Source organism: Rhinatrema bivittatum, chromosome 3 (genome assembly GCF_901001135.1).
Source record: "Rhinatrema bivittatum chromosome 3, aRhiBiv1.1, whole genome shotgun sequence".
NCBI lineage: Eukaryota > Metazoa > Chordata > Amphibia > Gymnophiona > Rhinatrematidae > Rhinatrema > Rhinatrema bivittatum.
This window is the reverse complement of record NC_042617.1, coordinates 67,942,273-67,962,352: the sequence shown is the minus strand read 5'-3', so window position 1 is coordinate 67,962,352 and position 20,080 is coordinate 67,942,273. Positions and strand designations below refer to the sequence as shown.

The window sequence follows — 20,080 nt, the reverse complement described above, 5'->3', positions numbered from 1 at the left end:
AGCATAGTATCACTTATAAGGCCTACAGGCGGGGCCAATCTGTTATGACCTTTAACTTCTCTGGGTCCATCCGAAGGCCTTGACAGAAGTTGATCTACTCCAGAAAGGGGAGTTCTCCCTGTTTGAAGCTATACTTCTCTAACTTAGCGAACAGAAGATGCTCGCAAAGCCTTTGAAGAACCTGTTTCACAGGATGTCAGTTCTTGGACAATAACTGCAGGAAGATCATAATGACATTTAGATAAATCACCAAATGGGAGAAGATCTCATTTACCATAAACTGGAAGAATGTGGGGGCAGTGTACAACCCAAAGGGCATTACTAGGTACTCCTAAATGTCCATCATAAATTTTAAAGGTGGTGTTCCACTCGTCGCCTTCTCAGATTTGGATCAGATTGTATGCTCCCTGAGATCCAACATCATGAATACTTGTGAGCTCTGATATCGATTTTTCTTAGTAATAGAATTGAAGCCTTGATAAATCAATGCAAGGACATAATGACCCATCCTTCTTCCCAAAGAAAAATACAGCTTCTGCAGGTGAGGAAAAGGGACAAATAATGCCTCTGTTCAATTTCTCCTTAATGTATTTAGACATCACCTCTGTTTCAGGAGCAGAAAGCAGATAGTTACAGGCAAGGTTCCACCTAGAGGCAGAGTCTCTCTATGGCACAATTATAGGAGTGGCACAATTATAGGAGTGATGAGGTGGCAGGACCTCCACCTGCAGTTTACTGAACACATTAGTGATGTTTGTATATTGTAGTAGCAGGCCGGAAAGCTGTATATTGTAGTAGCAGGCTGGAAAGCTCTGCAGTGACAGTCCAAGCTGCAGGTACAATGGGCAAGACTTTAAAATCACTGTTCATGACAATTAGGAATCCATTTGGTATTTTGCATTATTGCCCAGTCAATGTTGGGCTGCTGAAGCAGGAACCATAGCAGACCCAAAATAACTGCACTGATTACCTTAGGCAGAACGTAGAGGCTGATTTGTGCTACATGCAAGACCCCAGTTTGCATGATCGGTGGTACTATGATCTTAATCTGTAGAGGATATCGAAAGCAAGGAATTCAAAAGCAACTGTGGGTATGTTATTGTGTTGGATTAAAGTCTCATGGATAAAGCTACCTACAGCGCCAGTGTCCAAAAAGGCAAGCGCATTGAGGAGGACATCCTCACAAGACAGATGCACTAGAACCACTAGTTGAGGAGAGGTGCAAGGATGATCTAGGTTGGCCTCTCCCACCAAGCCTAGGTCCTAGAAGTTTGCCAATTTGTTTGGGTAGCACTTTGTGAAGTGGCCGGGGGCAATGAGAATAAGCAGAGGTTAAGTGTGCAATTTCTCTGCTTCTCATTGTCTGAGGTCTTGAAATTATCCACTTGCATAAGTTCTACTGGTGGAGTAACTTATCATTAAAATCATCCATTGTACCTGAAGACTGGAGGGTGGCCAATGTAACCCCAATATTTACAAAGGGCTCCAGGACGATCCAGGAAACTATAGACCAGTGAACCTGACTTCAGTGCCAGGAAAAATAGTAGAAACTATTCTAAAGATCAAAATCACAGAGCATATAGAAAGACATGGTTTAATGGAACACGGTCAGCATGGATTTACCCAAGGCAAGTCTGCTTCATTTTTTTGAAGGTGTTAATAAACATGTGGATAAAGGTGAACCTGTAGATGATGTGTATTTGGATTTTTGGAAGGCGTTTGACAAGAGGCTTCTAAGGAAACTAAAAAGTCAAGGGATAGGAGACTGTGTCCTTTCATGGATTTCAAACTGGTTGAAAGACAGTAAACAGAGAATAGGATTAAATGGTCAATCTTCTCAGTGGAAAAGGGTAAACAGTGGAGTGCCTCAGGGATCTGTACTTGGACCGCTTTTCAATATATTTATGATTCAACGATTTTTATTGAGCAGAAACAAAAACACAGTGCCCGGGATGCATGGACACTTATGCACCTCAGGGACACATGAATGCAACTAGCCTAGTCAAATTCATTTACATTTTTACCTCTGCCACACAAACTCAGTTGGCCCGCCACGCCCTACCCCCCCCCCCCCCCAAACCCCCCAGCCCACTCCCCATTGGATTCTTATCCACAGAACAATACACTAAACCTTCCGTGCATCCGAAAGCAGACCAGGAAACTTGCAAGATGCCAAGCTGTCTAACAGGCCCACATGTCCAAAACATGGAAGAGACGGCACAGTCAGTCGTTTAAGATTAAACTCCTAGAGCGGTGTGGAAGGGTTTGCACATAAGGATTCCAGATCTTCAGGAATTGCGGCGATGCAACGGGGAGGTCCTGGATGCCAAACTTTCCAGCTGCAGCAACCTGTGACATGCATTCCTCCACAAACAGTAGGATGGGGCCTCTGAGGACTGCCAGTGCAATAAAATAAGTTTCTTTCCCATGTAACATGCTTTCTGAATTAATATGCGGGTCTCTGACCCCCGAATCATAGAAGAGGGTATACAGCCAAACAAGAGAGCCGGCGGAGAGAGAGGAACAGGGACGTCCAACAAATCTGCTAAATAACTTACGATACTGGTCCAGTATCGCCTGATTGGTGGGCATACCCAAAAGGAATGGGAAAGAGTACAGGTAGTCACCGAGCATTTCTCGCACTGGTTGAGGGCCTGTAATTTAGCTTTAAACAGGAGATGCAGAGACTAGTACGCCCTGCAAAGGAATTTATACTGCATCTCCCAGTAGTACATATTACTGGACACCCGTGCGATCTATTTAAAGCAACTCCGAAGCATCACTGGGGAAACCGTAAATGCCCAGTCATTGTTCCATCTCTCCGCCAGAGTCATGCTAGTATCCACAGACATAGTTCTCATATATTTATAAATGATCTGGAAAGGAATAAGACGAGTAAGATAATTTGCAGATATTACAAAATTATTCAGAGTAGTTAAATCACAAGCAGATTGTGATTAAATTGCAGGAAGACCACCTGAGACTGGAAGATTGGGCATCCAAATGGCAGATGAAATTTAAATGGGGATAAGTGCAAGGTGATGCATACAGGGAAAAATAATCCATGCTGTAGTTACACGGTTAGGTTCCATATTAGGAGCTACCACCCAGGTAAAAGATCTAGGCATCATAGTGGATAATACATTATAATAGTCAGCTCAGCGTGCTGTAGCAGTCAAAAAAGCAAACAGAGTGTTAGGAATAATTATGAATGGAATGGTGAATAGAACAGAAAATGTCATAATGCCTCTGTATCGCTCCATGATGAGACCACACCTTGACTACTGTGTACAATTCTGGTTGCCGCATCTCAAAAAAGATATAGCTGCAATGGAAAAGGTATAGAGAAGGGCAACCAAAATGATAGAGGAGAATGGAACAGCTCCCCTATGAGGAAAAGCTAAAGAGGTTAGGGCTGTTCAGCTTGGGGAAGAGACAGCTGAGGGAGGATATGATAGAGGTCTTTAAAATGATGAGATGTCTAGAACGGGTAAATGTGAATCTGTTATTTACTCTTTCAGATAACAGAAGGACTAGGAGGCACTCCATGAAATTAGCAAGTAGCACATTTAAAACTAATTGGAGAAAATTCTTTTGAATTCAAAGCACAATGAAGCTCTAGAATTTGTTGCCAGAGGACGTGGTTAGTGCAATTAGTGTAGCTGGGTTTAAAAAAAGGTTTCGATAAGTTAATGGAGGAGAAGTCCATTAACTGTTATTAATCAAGTTGTCTTAGAGAATAGCCACTGCCATTACTGGTATCAGTAGCATGGAATAGACTTAGTGTTTGGGTACTTGCCAGGTAATTGTAGCTTGTATTGGCCATTGTTGGAAACAGGATGCTGGTGTTGATGGACCTTTGTCTGACCCAGTATGGCAATTTCTTACATCCTTATGACTCCGGAGGAGGTTAATTACAAGCTTCTGAAAGTTCAGAGCAAGATGGGTGGAGTGACTGACCAAGCTTCTCTCTTTTGCCAGTTCCTAGAACCTTAGGTCTATTCGCATGCAATACTCCGAAGAAGTATAGCCAATCAGGCTATTGCTGTCCCACTGAAGTTCGGAGACCAAGGTGCAGAAGTACACATCGTATTCCCCCACAGTCCTAGAGCCTTGTTCAGAAGATTTGGAAGTTGAGTGACTGGGCTTATCAAATACTTGTCAGAATTCTTGGAGGATCTGAGACGCTTCCTGCGAGAGTGGGTCATCCCTTTCCCAGAAGGGGAAAGCCCGGGCCATTGCAGTATCACCCAGCAAGGAAAGAATATAGGTTATCTTGACTGTCTGTCATAAATAATAGTGCCTGCAGCTCAAATTGCATCCAACACTGGTTAAGAAAGCCTCTACAGCTTCTGGGATACCAATCAAACTTCATAGGCAGAGACAGGTGGAGAATGGGTATGGCTAGTCGAAAGACGGGAGCTTAAGGAAGCACGGAGCAGGCAGACCACAATGCCCTGAAGATAGCCAGACATTGTATTCCGCTGATCCTACTGCTGTTGAAGCTGGTGTGCTAGGTGGCAGTGGCAGAGGGCGAGTCCACCAAACTCATGGCCTCCGCAATTTATAAGGGATAGGGTGCATGTGAGCTTTTAGTGCTAGGGCGTAGTTGATGCAGCCTCGAGAGCAAACCCCCAAGCCTATGCTGACTGCTGGCGAATGTGCCCTGTAACAGGACAGTCTGGAGATTCATCTTTACCAGCTGCCTCCTCCGCAGGGTGAGTCCTTGGATTCTTGCGGCCAGCAGGACTTTAGTAAATCTCTGCCCTGTGGATTCTCTTGAGTCCAGATACACACCAGAGCCAGGGTAGACAGCAGGCTTAAGAGAGTCAGAGGAAAGCCAAGATCAGGGCAGGCAGCAGCTGAGAATGGTTGGGTCTAGGCAAGGAGTCAGGTCATCTTGGTCTGGTCCAAGAAATAGGTCAAGACGCGGAGCAACAAGCCAAGGGTGGAGGAAGACACACAGATGACACTGGAAAACAAAGATGACAAAGCTGGATGAGGCTGGGCTGGAAAGCAAGGCAAGGAAAAACTAGGCTGAACAGGAAGACAAGGCAAGATCAAGACAAGGTTGGAAACAGGAACACAGATGCAACACACTCTGCGAAGCAGGAGTCCCATTGCTGAGGCAAGGAAGTCCTGGAAGCCCTTAAGTAGGGCTTATTGACCAACATCATCTTATGGCGCCTTCGGCCCTTTAAATGCCAGAAGTTGGGCACGCATGCACCTGAAGAGGAGCTACTGAAGTGGCAATGGTGGTGACTTGGCGGCGACTGGCTGCAGGTGAGAGGCCTAGCTGTTTGCAGCATATGTGAGGAGTGCAGCCATGAAACGTTAACACTGTGGCTTCCCTCAAGTCTCTTCCTTGCTCCAATGCAGAGTTCTGAGGGAAGGCCTTGTCTAGGCAGTGTTTGGGTGCTGTGATGCAGCTTCCATTTCCTCACAATTGATCCAACAGTGCTCACTGGGATAATCGGGGTGATATGTATATTATACAGGAACCTCCGGTATATAAATTAATTTAAATAAATAAATAAATAAAATCAAGCAATTAGATATTTTGTAGTCTTTAACTTTATCTTTAGTTTGCTTAGAATGTTCTTTGGTCTTCGTTTTCACAGCTTTACTTCAGATTTCAAGGTTTGACCAATGATAAAAAAAAAAAAAAAAAAAAAAAAAGACCAATTCCAGTTTCTTTTAAAATGATTCAAGGAAGAGACCAATTGTAAGGGCAATATCTTTCATCTGTGTAAACTTGGAGCTTCTATAGCACAGGGGTTGAATATGTATGCAAGCAGCATTTATCAGTTTTTAATTTAATTTTACAAAAAATGTAGAGAAATAATGAATTATGACTTAAAAATTAACTGTAAAAAACATACTGGTTTGCAATATACTGTCTAGAACAAGTCTGTGTAAGTGTCATTTGTAAACCACACAAATCTGCTGACTTTTTAGGGGGTCAAATATTTTTGCAAGCCACTGTATATCACAAATTGTTTATGGCATCAGGAAAATTTCTATATTTAAAATGGGAAAACTGTATTCAAATGAGAATTGCATGGGAATTTTTTTCCAGAAAACCCACATCTGATTTTTATGAAAAAAACTACATACACTAGGTATTTAAAGCTAATGAATATTTTAATATATAAAATTGATATTTACACTATTTTCATCCCATGTGGCCATCTCAATGCCAAAGTTTTTCATGTCACCTAGGGTAATGTAGGTAATCAATTCATACTGAAGCAATCATACAGGCCAATACAGTATGGTGACCTTGGCTGGGCGCAGAGTTTAACACCCGTTTGGATGCGCGTTTGACGCATTCCTACTACCCCTTGTACTGTATGGGGTAATAGAGTGTGGAAAATGCACGGCCAACCTTTTGTGGAAACATCTATTACTAAGGTTACTTGGTAAGGTGCTTGATGCAGCAGTGCTCCTTCCTATAAAATGAAGGGTCCAGCCACCAAATCAATTCCTGCTTCATTTCTGTTGAAATCTTTAATTTGGTTGTTAGGGGCTGAGTAAGCTAGTCCCACATTATAGGTGACACATGTGCAGGTGGGTCAGCAAGTGATTGTACAGTATATTGCTACCACCTCTAATGAAGTAAATACATTTTTCACCAACTCTGCTACTTGGTCAAGCGGCTGATGTGCTCTCTAACCTGATGTAGGTGGTGGATCATCTTCTGATGCTAGAATAGAATATTGCACATCTTCTGGGCTTTATAGAAATTGTACTGGAGGCCCATTGGAAATAAAAGGCATCAAAGAATGAAGGCTGGTGTTGAGAGCACGGAGGCACAGTCACTAGCTCATGAGAGCGCGTGAGCCCCTGAACCACAGCACGACTCAGGAAGGAGCCCCAAGGCACATCGTGGGAGGTGAGAGCATGCAAGCATAGGTGGAACAGGAACAAGACAGGACTAGAACTAAGGCAAGGAACTCTGAACAAGAACAAGGCAGGATCAGCCCTCCGCTGGACCTACATGCACCAATGAGACCCAGCAAAGCAATGCTGGTCTCAAGAGTAGCCCTCCGGCCACTCTGTAGCCCTTCCGGACCCACTGCTTGGGAACGACGAGTGCATGAGGCCAGATGGAGGCTGAGGGCAGGAACAAGCAAAGACAGGAATTTGGAAGACGCGGTCAAGGACTCATGGAACTTAGAAGACTCAGACGAGAACTTGGAAGATATAGGTGGGCACTGTCCCTCAGGGCGCCCTACACAGCCCCCATGGGCTGGTCACAGACCACCCTGTCCTCTGCGTGTCCTACACAACCTGGGAAGGCTGGTCGTGGACCACGCAGGAGCAGGACAAGTGCCGGAAGGGGATCCAACCAAACAAGGCTCCAATGACCGGAAACAGGAACCGGATCTATACGGATTTACCCTAGAGGTGGCCAACTGGAGGACTCGAAGAGCTGGAAGACTTGGAACATCTGGAACTAGGACACGGCAACAAAGGAGCTCTGACTAGGAATGAGACCAGGAACATTGAAGACATGGAACGAAGAGCCATCTTAGACAAAAGACCACCACAGAGGACCTTGACCGGCGAAGAACATGGACGACCATGGGATCCGGATCCAAAGGCCCTGAGGAACAGGAACTGAGCGCTTTTATAGGGCCGAAACAGGAAATGGACTGAGGCTGGCTTCCGGTGGGGCCGTGGGCTTTTCCCGCTGCTGGCCCTTTAAATAAACTGAAGAGGCGCGCACTGGCACCTAGGAAGGGCCCAGGAAGGGGGGGGGGGGGGGGGGGGGGAATCACTAAGGGCAGCGGCGTCCCTGCCGTGAAGATGAAGTAGGCCCTGGCGGCGGCACTAAGGCTGCGAAGGAAAAACAGCAGCAGCTCCCTGCCGCAAAGTTGAGGAATCGGGGCAGCGGCTTCCTGCTGCTAAGGTGGAGGCTTCCTGGTGGCGACACAAGGCCACGAAGACATGCCGGCGGTGGCTCCGTGCCGCAAGATGGATGGTCAGTGGCAGCAGCCCCAGGCCGCAAGGGTGAGGACGTCCCAGGGTGGCACTAGGCCACGAAAATGCGCACCGGCCTCCTGCCGCGATGCTGGAGATCCTGGCGGTACTTCTTGCTGTGGAAGGCAGCGGTGGCAGTGACAAGGCTGGGGTGCAAGCAGAGCATCCCAGCAGTGGCTTGTGGTGAAGGCAGTAAGTGAGGGCCTGCTCGCAGGATGGGCTCCACGAGCAGGATCGTAACAAATAGGCTCTCGTGTTTCTAGATGTAGACTTTGACAGCAATTTCATTGGTGAGAGTGCTCTAGTAATCTGTGATGGAAGAGTGGGATCATATCCCCTTCTGCTCCAGTGAAGAACTTACCCTGACCAGTATATGGATGCATAAGAAGATTTGTAGTTCAACACATTGATACTTCCAATGGTTTAATGGGCAACTGTGCCAATGATTGATGTTCTGAGGTTCGATGTGCAAAGACCTTTTTGTCGACTGTGCCAATGCACTGCAGCCTCTTTGCTTCTTCAGCGCCCAAAATTCCGATGATTCCGTGGAATGGTTCCTTCTTTCCTTCAACACATGGCGGCTAGATTTACTCAATCCTGAGGATTTAGCCTGTTCTACCAATGGAGGAGATATTTTAGAAGAGCCGATGCTCAAACTCTATTCCCAGTAAGGCAGATGAGACTAAGCTTCAGGAAGAGGTCTTACTGTGGCTTCTACAAGAATTACACATATCATCCATTTTCCAGGTTCTGGACCACTGCATTCATGGGAACATCAGTCTGCAAACGTAACAATTTGCTTGGTCATGGTCTGGCAGCAGAGTTTGTGTCCATCCATAATGGATATTTTCCTGCCACAGACAGACCAGTCTTTAAATCTACTTACTGATTTTTTCTTAGAAGACATTCCAATGAAATGTTTTTTTTTGTTTTGTTTTAATAAAAAAAGGGAGCACTGAAGAGTGCTGTTTAAAGCTGCCTTAGAAGCCCCTCAAAGGTAAAGTACTGAAATCTTTTAAGGGAAAAAAACCAAAAACAAAACACAGAAAAGAGGTACATGTGCATGTACTAGTACTCTGATAAAAACTTGAGGGGTGCTCACAAGGCAACATACAAGCGGAATTCCTGTACATACTCAGTAGAGCAAAAGCCCTACTAGCTATGACAGAGAAGCTTGCTCAGTGCCATTTGACATCCACTACTGTTATGACCTATTCAGTCCTGCTTATTGATTAAAATACAAAAATGGGTCAACATTCACCCCACCCCCAATCAAACCCAATTATGACAAAAGTTGTCCAATTCCAAAGCATGGACCATAGCTCGCTTCAGAACTTGGCAAAAGTACATTCTTAGTTGAAAGTGTCACTGCTGTACAATGACTGGTACGTCCATCCCTCCCCCCCCTTCTCCCAGCTGAAGAAAGGAGCAAAAGCAGACTTTGGGACTTAAATCTAGGATCCCTGATTTTCTTTTCCCCCTTCATTATTTAGTAATCTCTTCATATTATGCCCTTTTCTGTTGTAATTATCATGCTGAATTGTTGTAATTAGTTTCAGTTTTTTAATTTGCCTTTTGATTTTGTTTATTCTCTTTCTTCTCAAACCTGCACTCTCATTGCCCAGTTGGCTTTGTTTCTCCCCTCCCCCATCTCCTTGTTTTAATGTATTTTCCGCTCATTTTGTTAAAATGTGAACCGGCATGATGTCTCGCACAAGTGCCGGTATATAAAAGCTATTAAATAAATAAATAAATAAATAGATGTCACTCAACACTGCCATATGCTTCTGGGTTAGCTCACTGCTTTTTAAAACACAGTTTTTGACTGTGTCAAAATGAAGCCTTGGAAAATAACCAAAATGACTAAAGACCTAGACCAGATGAAGGGTTTTCACCTTTATGCTTTTGAGTTTATTGTACTTAAAAATATTTAAACAGCCAGCTCTAATTTGGATGTTCAACTCTGTGATACAATATATTTCTAATTACCAGGTATACTTTTGAAAAAAGTATACAATATATGATAAGTATGTTTAAAACTATCCATATATAAGCAAAATAAAACACAGATGCTACAAGCTATACTGTTCTATGTAGTCCTGTAAAGGGATAGATATTCTGAACATTCACCAAATGTCCTACAAACAGGTTAGAGGAAGGCAAACTAAGCTGTCTAGAGTACAACAGTTTGGGGGCAGTATTGGCACTGCAGCAACATTGGTAGTGGTAAACAAACATTCTGCCATTATCAGTCCATCAGCCAGTGGCAAGAGACAGCTGGCATGACAAACAGGGCACCTATTTATAGCATAATGCTTTGCCCACAGCCAGAACCTGATGCTCTTCTCCTGGAGAGTGGGGGAGGTTCCTGAGCGTGTGCAAGAACAGAGAAGCGGTGGTACATAACAGCATGAAACAAAAAAGACTGATGGAGATTCGAGCTGGCCTGCACGCACAGAGGACTGCTTTCTAGAGCTAGAATTGCTTCAGTTCAGTTGCTGTGTTTTGACATCAAGAAACACAACTTTGTTTTACCAGAAGACCCTCAGAAGGGTTGTAGACTTATGGTATAAGAGGGGGGATGAATGAATGCTGCTGGAGGCTGAGGTGGGTGCTGTTATGGAAGTGGGAGGGAGGGAAGGAATCTGGATGACCACCCCCCACCCTCCTCCCCCAATAGTAGCAAGGCTGAAAGTTTGCCTAGCGTGCCTAATACCCTTGCACTGGCCCTTTCTGACAAAATGATTGCCTGTACTGAAATGGACCCATCATAGGAGTACATAGGTCAAATGGCAGCCCACATGTATCTGGGAGCCGGTTGCAATTTAAAGTCACAAAAAAGGAATAGTTACCAAATAGCCACCTGATAAAACTAACTACCAGCAGATTTAAAGCAAATCATAGAAAGTACTTTTTCACTCCGTGCACAATCAAGCTGTGAAATCTTTTCCCAAAGGATGTGGGGAAGGAGCAAAGTGGGGTTTAAAAGTAGTTCCTGGAGGAATAATCCAAAAAACACTAGCCAGTTAGACTAGGGAAAGCAAACGCTATCCGTGGAAGCGAGTAACCAGAAAGATCTACTTTTTGGGATCTGCTGGGTATTTGTGACCCAGACTGGCCACAGTTGGAGACAGGCTTAAAACATATATATATATATATATATATATATATATATATATATATATATATAAGGGGGGGGGAGAGATTTTATTTGGGCCAGGTTGGTTTTAAGTTTGCTGTTTTAATTTTTATTTTAATTGAATGTTATATAGTGTGTATTTTTATGGTTTTATGTTTGTACACTGCTCTGATCAGGTCTCATACCTACATGTGCAGTATATAAAAAAATTTGGGAAACAAACATTTTAGCTTCTGAGAGTTACTAAACCTTTAAAAAGTTTTCAAAAAACAGCAATACACACTAAATACTAAAGATACAGGCAGGAAACAAAACATTTCATGCATGTCAAGAAAATAGCAATATAAACATGCTAGAAGGAAAAAACACGAATGCTGTTCCTTACCTTATGTAAACAAGTATCTACTACCCAGTTGCATACTTTTTCCAGGTCATCTGTTACTTCAAGCCTAGACTTTACAAATTCACTCAGCTCCTCATTGGTCATTACATCCCAGATCCCATCACAAGCCAAAACAATGAATTCATCTTCTTCTGCTCTTAAAATTTCATAAACTTCAGGTTCTGGAGATACAAGCTGTTCGGTGGGGCCTTTACCATCAACACATTTGTAATCATAGTCCCCCAGTGCTCGAGAAACTGCTAATGAACCATTAACACGCTGTATCATTACGCTGCCTCCTGCATTCTGAATACGCTCCTTCTCCCTTGGGTTGCAAGGTTTGTGATCCTGGGTGGAAAAACAGACTTGTCCATTCCTATAAAGAACAGCACGTGAATCACCACAATTGATAAAGTAAATATGATCAGGTGAAATCATAACTGCTACTGCTGTAGAGCCACTCCTGTCCATACCATTTCTGAGGTCTGAAAAGTTGCGCATGTGTTCATCGATTTTTAAAAAGCCAGTCCTGATTCCACTCTTGACGTTTTCTACTGTTGGCTCAAGAGCAGATCCAGGTTTTTCTGCTGCCCTAAAATCTTCATTATCAGTGATGTGTTCTAGTAAGTGCGAGGAGCAATAATTGGCTACCCTAGAACCCGCATGACCATCGTAGACAGCAAAAAAGGACCAGTCTTCCAGACCATGAGGAATGCCTACAACAGCTGTGTGAGCATCCTCCATTTCCACTCTCCAGCCTTGCATACTGCTGAGGCCATAACGCAAACTATTCCCCGCACCATGCGCATTGTGTTTCTCAGTTTTTGGTTTGTCCAGAAATGCACCCATGTTCAATAACCAATCTGAAATAGAAAAAATAAAAAAAAGTTACTAAAAACTTTCAAGTATCTGTTCTGAAAAATCTACAATTAAAATCCATTATATTTTGCCTTTGGATAACGAAAAAAATTACATAAGTGGCTCAATATAATTTTTTATATCAAGTGTTCTAATGTAATATACTTTCAAGAAAGAAATTGTATCTTCTTACTCTACTAGCATTAAATGTGCAAAGTCATGTTAAATGTTTTATATTGCGTGGTAGGAAAGCAAGCCTACAAAGCCTTGGATTGTTGGTCTATGGTATCCATTGTCTGGAGAAAGGAAGTAGGGTTGCTCTGTTCTCTTTATGTCAACTGGGGGAGGTGAGGATGGAGAAAAAAAAAAAAAAGACAGCAATCTCCAGCCACTACAAGGCGATTTCTAGGCACCACTGCTATCTGGCATTTGAGACTTGTTCAGTCCTTGATATCATAAAAAGTTTTTCTACTGCTAGATAATATTTGTTGTAAAGAAGCAAAAGCAATAGTACCACAGCAAGCTAACTATCCTAATTCTTCAGCAAAAACAGTCAACAACATTCAACACTGGTAAAAATTAGAGAAGTAAATACATTTGCCAGGAGAGTGTGAAGGCACTGAAATCTAAAAGTATCCTCAATGATGGACCATCAAATACATGTAAGATAGTTTTTGAACCAGAGATTTGATGGTACAATTAATATTCATTACAGTGACCAATCTTCAAGTAAAACAAGTTTGCTTACTGTAAAACAGGATTCTCCATAGACAGCAGGATGAGTTAGCCATGACACATGGATGTCATCTTATAGCACCAAATGGACCCTTCTCTATTAGCTCATAAAGCTTTTGCTCTATGAAGCATGTGTACGAGTTCCCACACATGCACTGCCTCGTGAGCTGCTCAGTTGATTGCAGAGGTTAGCTTTAGCTGGGCAGTTGACTCTCCAGTGAGGCAAGCGGGTGTTAAGCATGGCCAATTCATCCTGCTGTCTACAGAGACTCCAGTTTACAGTAAGCAAACTTGTTTTCTCCATCAACAAGCATGATGTATTAGTCATGACAAGTGGGGAGTCCGCTGCAGCGGAGCATTTACCGAAAAAGCAACCAGGACCCCATGGAAAATGGACTATTGGGTGAACAGGCTGCGCAAAACTGCTTTCCAAAAGTTACTGTCACTTCTTGAAAGATTGTCCAGACAGTAATGAGATATGAAGTTGTGAGCTAACAACAAAGTTGCAGCTTTACAAATGTCTTCAATGGGCATGGCTTACAGATGAGTCAGAGGTATCCATACCTTTCACCTGATGAGCCTTGACAAGAGTCTGATCTGGAGACTAGCTAGGAACATAGCAATGTGTGATACAGTCTACTAGCCAATTCAACAACGTGAGCTTGGCAACTGCTATGCCTAGTTTGTTAGAGACAAAGAGTTGAAAAGCCCAACTATATGGTTGAGTTCTCTTTAGATAATAAGCTAAACACCCTTTTGCAGTCCAGTGGGCCTTCTTCCCTTCCATGCACCTAAGGTCTGGGGAAGAATGTAGGCAACAGAATGGCTCTATTTAGGTGAAACGCAGAAACGTAACCACTCTAATGAGAAAACTATTACGGCGAATGAATCGATGCCTTAAGCTCATGATCTTCTAGCCAATATAATTGTTACTAGGAACATTATTTTCCAGGTGAGGAATTTTTATAGGAAGCAGACTAGATGTTTGTAAGGCAGTGTCATGACTTGTGCCAATACAACATTGAGATACTTTGAGACCAGTGGTTTGCAAACCAACTGAAGGTCTTGTATGCTACAAACCTTGCATGAACTTCAACACTAAAGAATGTGTGGATATATGTTTTCCATCCACTTGAACAACTGCACAGAGATGCAATTTGACCAATGATGTACTAAGACCAGGAGGAGGAGAAAGAAAATAAGGATAGAAGTAACATTTAGCTCGAAGGCAAACAGATCCAGGGAGCTTATTTGACAGCAACAGGAAAATATTTTCCCTTTAAAACTGTAAGCTCTTCTAGTTGAAAGCTTCTTTGTTAGGATTATATCATCTTCAACTTCCTCAGATGATGAAAGATATTAGCAAGCGCTCAACATTCACATGTTGTCAAGTTGAGAGGGAAGATATGGATGACAGATGACTCTCCTCGAGTTAGCAACATCGGATCAAATCCCAGAATGATCGGTGGGCCGACAGCCACATGAGGTAAGAAAATCACACCTATCTGGGCCCTGTTGGAGAAAGTAGGATCAGGCATGCCCAGTCTTGAGAGCCTGCTGCACTGTTGCCACCAATGGAAATGGTGGAAAGGCATACAAAAGGATGCAGATCTACCGAGCAGAGAATAATCCACAGCAGATTTTAACTTGCTTTAAAAAAATGGAGCAAGATCTTTCTAGTTTTTCTGACACGAACAAAATTGATGTGCGACCCCACAGATCGAACTTGTCTGCTTCCATTTGATCTAGAGACCACTGTAGGGATGAAACACTCTGCTAAGGTGATTTTATAGAGATCAGAGGCACCGTGGCCCATATCTGATGAATGAAGTCCTTGCTTGAGGAGACAAGTTGGAGATAAGGACACTGATGTGGAGGAAAGTAGGTGAAGTAAATCTGGGCTTTTCAATTATCATTCCCACCTCAAATGCATTAAATGCACTGACAAAGTCAAGGACTGTGCTCCAATTGTGCCAGGGCACAGCACAGATGAGGCAAACAGCTGCATCAACTGAATCAAGAACAGATGTGTCAACTGGGAGATGGGGTCAGAGGGCTGGGGCCTGGATTGTCGATGGCGCCAGGTGCATCAATGAGACTGATCCCAATCTCAATTTCAGTGGCAGTGACTGCACTGTTGGCTCTAACACATGGTGCTTTTTTTTTCTTGTGGCTATGAGTACCATGGGGCCAATGAAGAGCTCATGGACTCTTGCTTGCAGCACTTCCCCTGCCTTGCTCATTTCCTGCTGATCTGAAAATCAGTGCCGTAGAAGAGAGAGCTTTGTTCAAGGTGCTCCTGCTCAACTCAGCACACAGAGAGAGCCTGAGGAGGAATAATTTCAGCTTTTTACTGACCTGCAAAATTCTTCCATCTTCCACGTGCTGTTTCTCTGGGACTTTGGTGACATCTGGCTGCAGCCATAGCAGTTAGCTGGGTCATGGTGTGGGGCCCCAGACATTTTTAACAGTTATCGTGGCTGTCTGTAATGGACATTTTTCAGCCACACATGTAATCCTTGAAGCCACCAGAAGTGGTTTTCTTGCAGCCAGACATTCCATATACTTTTCGTTTTAAAAATTCAGTATCACAAAAAAAGAGTGCAGTTGAGGGGCTGCCAAGGCAGCTGGAAGCAAATTTAAGGGAAAAAAAATACGAGAGAGAGAGAAAAAAAAACCCCACAAAAAACTGAGGCCCAAGAGGCAAGCAAGCATGGAAACCCCACACATGCTCAGTAGAGCTAAAGCTCTATGAGCTGAGAGAGGAAGGTCTTTTGGATGCTGTCACCCATTTCTCATGGTTAATTCAGCCCTGCTTGTCGATTGAGAACTGAAGACTGGAGAGTGGCCAATCCAATGCCAATTTTTAGAAAGGGCTCTGGGATGATTCGGGAAACTATAGCCGGGTGAAGCAGAAATCAGTGCCTTAGCTTCTACCATTTTGTCTGGTATGAGTGTATCTTTAAAAAAAAATTGGCTGACCCCATAGATAAACATGGTTTAATGGAGGAGAGTCAACATGGTTTTTGCAAAGGTAGTTTTACTTTACCAATTTACTAAAAATGTTTTGAAGGTGGATAAAGGTGAGCTGGCTAATAGGGTATTTAGATTTCAGAAAGCATTTGACAGTGCCTCTCACAAGAAACTTCTTAAATTGGGAGGTCATGGGATAGGAGACAGTGTCTTATTGTGGCTTGGTAACTAGATAAGACAGGAAACAGAGGGCAGGATAAATAGTTTTCCAAATGAAAGGTCATTAATGAGTACCCCACAGGCCTGTACTGGGATCTGTACTATTAGCATATTCATAAATAGATATGCTAATATTCTTCCCCACCCCCCCCCCTTAAAAAAAAAAAAAAAAAAGGAAGGAAAGGGATGGAGTCTGGAAACGTTTATCTTACACGAGGGACTAGAAAAGAAGAGAAAGGTAAAGGAGATAGCACATAACTTCTGTGTTGTGCTAGGATCTGGCAACACTGTATTCCTGGGTGGGTCTCTGACTCGTCTAGCAGGACTCAAGGAAAAGGAAATCAGATAAGATTAAGATTTCATCTGCCATATCTTACTAATAGACTAGTCCTTACTTGTAGGAAGTACCCAAGCTACTATTCCCTTGAGCAAGAGCAAGAGTGCTGTTCTAAGGATGCTTGCACCAAAAGCTACTTCTGCCTTTGCCTGTATGTTCAGTCTGTAAGGTTTGTTAAAGGAATGCAGGGAGGATCAGGTGGCCACACTACAGATATCTTCTGAAGTCACCAATGATATCTCTTGCTGATGATGCTGCTTGAGCTTTGGTGGAAATGCCCAGAACAAGGCCAGCACCTGTTTATATCTCTTGCTGATTTATTTATTTATTTATTTAAGGTTTTTTATATACCAACATTCAAGACAGAAGTCCCATCATGCTGGTTCACAAAGAACAGGGGTGTAAATATAATAAACATTACAATTTGAACTGTAGTGTAGAGAAGCAGTTACATATAACAGGGAAACAATAACTTGGATTAAGAAGGAAAAAGAAGATCAGATAATTATATATGTAAATAATAACATTGTACGAGGTGGCTGTTAATGCTATAGCTAGAGAAGCGTGGTAGTTGAAGAGAGTTAAGTGATATTGGAGTTAGGAAAGGCCTGTGTGAACAGCCACGTCTTGAGTCTTTTCTTGAAGGTTGAGATGCTGGGTTCCATTCTAAGATCCGGGGGAATGGAATTCCATAAAGTTGGACCGGCTCTCTTAGCCCGATCTCTTAGCGTGATGTGTCTGGTGGTTTTGGCTGGAGGTACTTGTAGTGATCCTTTGTAAGCGTCTCTTGTCGGTCTTGTAGAATGGTGTAATCGAAGGGGGAAATGGAGATCGATTGGGGCTAGTTGGTGGATACTTTTGAATATGGTGAGAGTGGCCTTGTATTTTATTCTGAAGTAGATGGGCAACCAGTGGAGGCCCATCAGGATGGGGGTTATGTGTTCTCTTCTACTGGTGTTTGTGAGTATGCGGGCAGCGGCATTTTGGACCATTTGCAGTGGTTTGGTGTGTGATGAGGGGAGACCAAGCATGATGGAATTACAATAGTCCAGCTTTGCGAAAATGATTGATTGTAGAATTGTTCTAAAGTCATGTGTGTGGAACAGAGGTCTTATTCTTTTCAGCACTTGGAGCTTATAAAAGCAGTCTCTGGTGGTTTTGTTGATGCTAGCTTTCAGGTTTAGGTGATTGTCAATTAGGACTCCTAGGTCTCTCACTTGTGTAGTGTTTGGTACGGTAGGATGAGTGTGTGTGAGGGAGCTGTTTTCTGGTGTGATGAGTAGAAGTTCTGTTTTTGAAGAATTTAGTATCAGGTTGAGACTTGTGAGAAGCTGTTTGATCTTTTGGAGACAGGTTTCCCAGTGAGACAGTGTTTTTGCGAGCGACTCCTTGATGGGGATCATGGGGATGATGATGCTGCTTGAGCTTTGGTGGAATATGCCCAGAACAAGGCCAGCACCTGTTTATATCTCTTGCTGATGATGCTGCTTGAGCTTTGGTGGAATATGCCCAGAACAAGGCCAGCACCTGTTTATATCTCTTGCTGATGATGCTGCTTGAGCTTTGGTGGAATATGCCCAGAGCAAGGCCAGCACCTGTTTATTTTTGAGTAGATTGCTTCTTTTATCTATTGCCTCAGTTTATCTGGCTACTGTCAGCTTAGAGACTTCTTCTCCCTTCCTCATGCCTCTGTGTGATATGAATAGCCTGTCAGTCTTCTGGAAAGAGTTTGTGATTTTTAGGTACTTTAAAGAGCACATGTCAAACATCCAAAAAATTAAGTTTGGAGTCTATTCTGACTTGGTATCCTTAAAGGCTAGGAGAGATACCACCTGATTTATATGAAATGGGGACTTTACTTTGAGTAGGAAGGAAGGGACCGGTTGAAAGGAGACAGAGTCATGTGTAAAGACCAAGTAGGAAGCACTACATGACAGGACTTGTATCTCCAAGATATGCCAAGCTTAAAAGAAAGTCACCAAAAATGCAATCATTAAAAAGGAGAGATCCTTTTTGGTTCGGAGGCAGACCCCGCTAGGGCCCTATTGAAATGCCACTGGTCCGAAAGAGGGCTTAATACACTTAAGAAAGCAGACTATATCTGGGTGCGAGGCTACCTGCAAATCCTTGACTGGTCCTCCGTAGCAGGAAATGGGATGCCAACTACACCTTCAACAAGCTAAGAGAACACTTTACCCAGCCCTTTCTGGATAACATCCAAAATGCCAGAAATGTCTACTTTCCAGAGGGAGACCATACAAATTCAAAAGAAATTTTCAAAACTGTCACCATTTGCAGATATAAGTTACAGAAGTAGAAGTTTTTTGTGCTTTCAGCTTGATCACAATGACTATGGGAGAATAGCCCTTTCTATGTAGGTGTGCCCTTTCAAGGGCCAGGCCATATGACAAAATGGAGAAGGGTCCCTGTCCTACCAGTAGTCTTATCAAGTTTGCATATCAGGACCTCCTGGGCCAATCCGGAGCTATCAGAATTAAGGACTGGTGTATCTTCTATTCTGTTCAGGATCCTTATCAAGAGCCAAGGTGAAAATACATACAGGAGGATATCCTTCAGCCAAGATCTTATCAGGCCATCAGTTGTGTCTTGGCATTGCTGGTTGCGTTCATTGGTTTAGTATTATCTGAGGTGCCTCTGGGATAAGTTCCCTCTCTCCAGAATCTAGTCTGTATCTGAAGAAGTTGACCTGCACATTCTCGGTTCCTGTGATGCGAGAAGATAGGAGGTATGGATTTTGCTCTTCCCACTAGAACAACATGCTTGCTTCGGCCGCTAGTACGGGCTGCAAGTTCCCCCCTTGCTTGTTCATGTACACTACCTATATTCCCCCATTATCTGCCTGCCTAGGAAAGTAAGGGGTGGGGAAGTTGCAGTATGGCTAGATGGTGGGATGTGTGTGGTGCAGTCTCACTCGCACTCCCCCATACATTCTCCTTTTCCTGTCTTTACTCACCTTTTATGTCAGGTTCATAGAATGAGCAAAAATAATCCCTTCTGGAGACCCAAATCCAGGGAGAGATGCTGACTTGGTATCTAGTTATTATAATGTATTTCTGTACTCTGTGCCTCCAAAGCCGGCATCCTTAAGGAGTTATAGTCATACCCTTTCCCCACATCTCCAAAGAGATTATGGCATGGTTGGGAACTCCAGGAAGCAACCATCCTTACTTGGTTTTCCCCCCCGTCAGCCCCATAGAACCACTAGCTTAGTACTGCTAGTGCCTTCCTTCCCTTGCCCTGCAACCTCTCTCCTTGTCTCTGGCCTAAATCTACCTGTACAAGCAACCTAAACACTAGCAATGCATAATGCAGTCAATCAATGGTGGCCTTGCATCAGCATGCCATGCACATGCAGCTTTGAGTGTGCTGCTACTTGTACTTCTGACTTCAAGTACATGAGCTGCTGGAAGCAGCAGAAGGCACTCCCACC

The 20,080-nt window shown here is 43.4% G+C and overlaps 1 protein-coding gene across 5 annotated transcripts in view; it reads right to left on the bottom strand.

Annotated features, from left to right (window-relative positions):
• Positions 1-20,080, bottom strand: part of PPM1B (protein phosphatase, Mg2+/Mn2+ dependent 1B) — a 136,272-nt gene that overhangs the window by 51,201 nt on the left and 64,991 nt on the right. For all 5 annotated transcript variants that reach the window (XM_029593334.1, XM_029593335.1, XM_029593336.1 and 2 more), the window contains one exon: positions 11,511-12,370. In XM_029593334.1, the coding sequence (XP_029449194.1) occupies positions 11,511-12,356 (846 nt within the window). In that variant the 5' untranslated portion in view covers positions 12,357-12,370. Of the gene's footprint in view, positions 1-11,510; positions 12,371-20,080 lie in introns of those variants that run through there.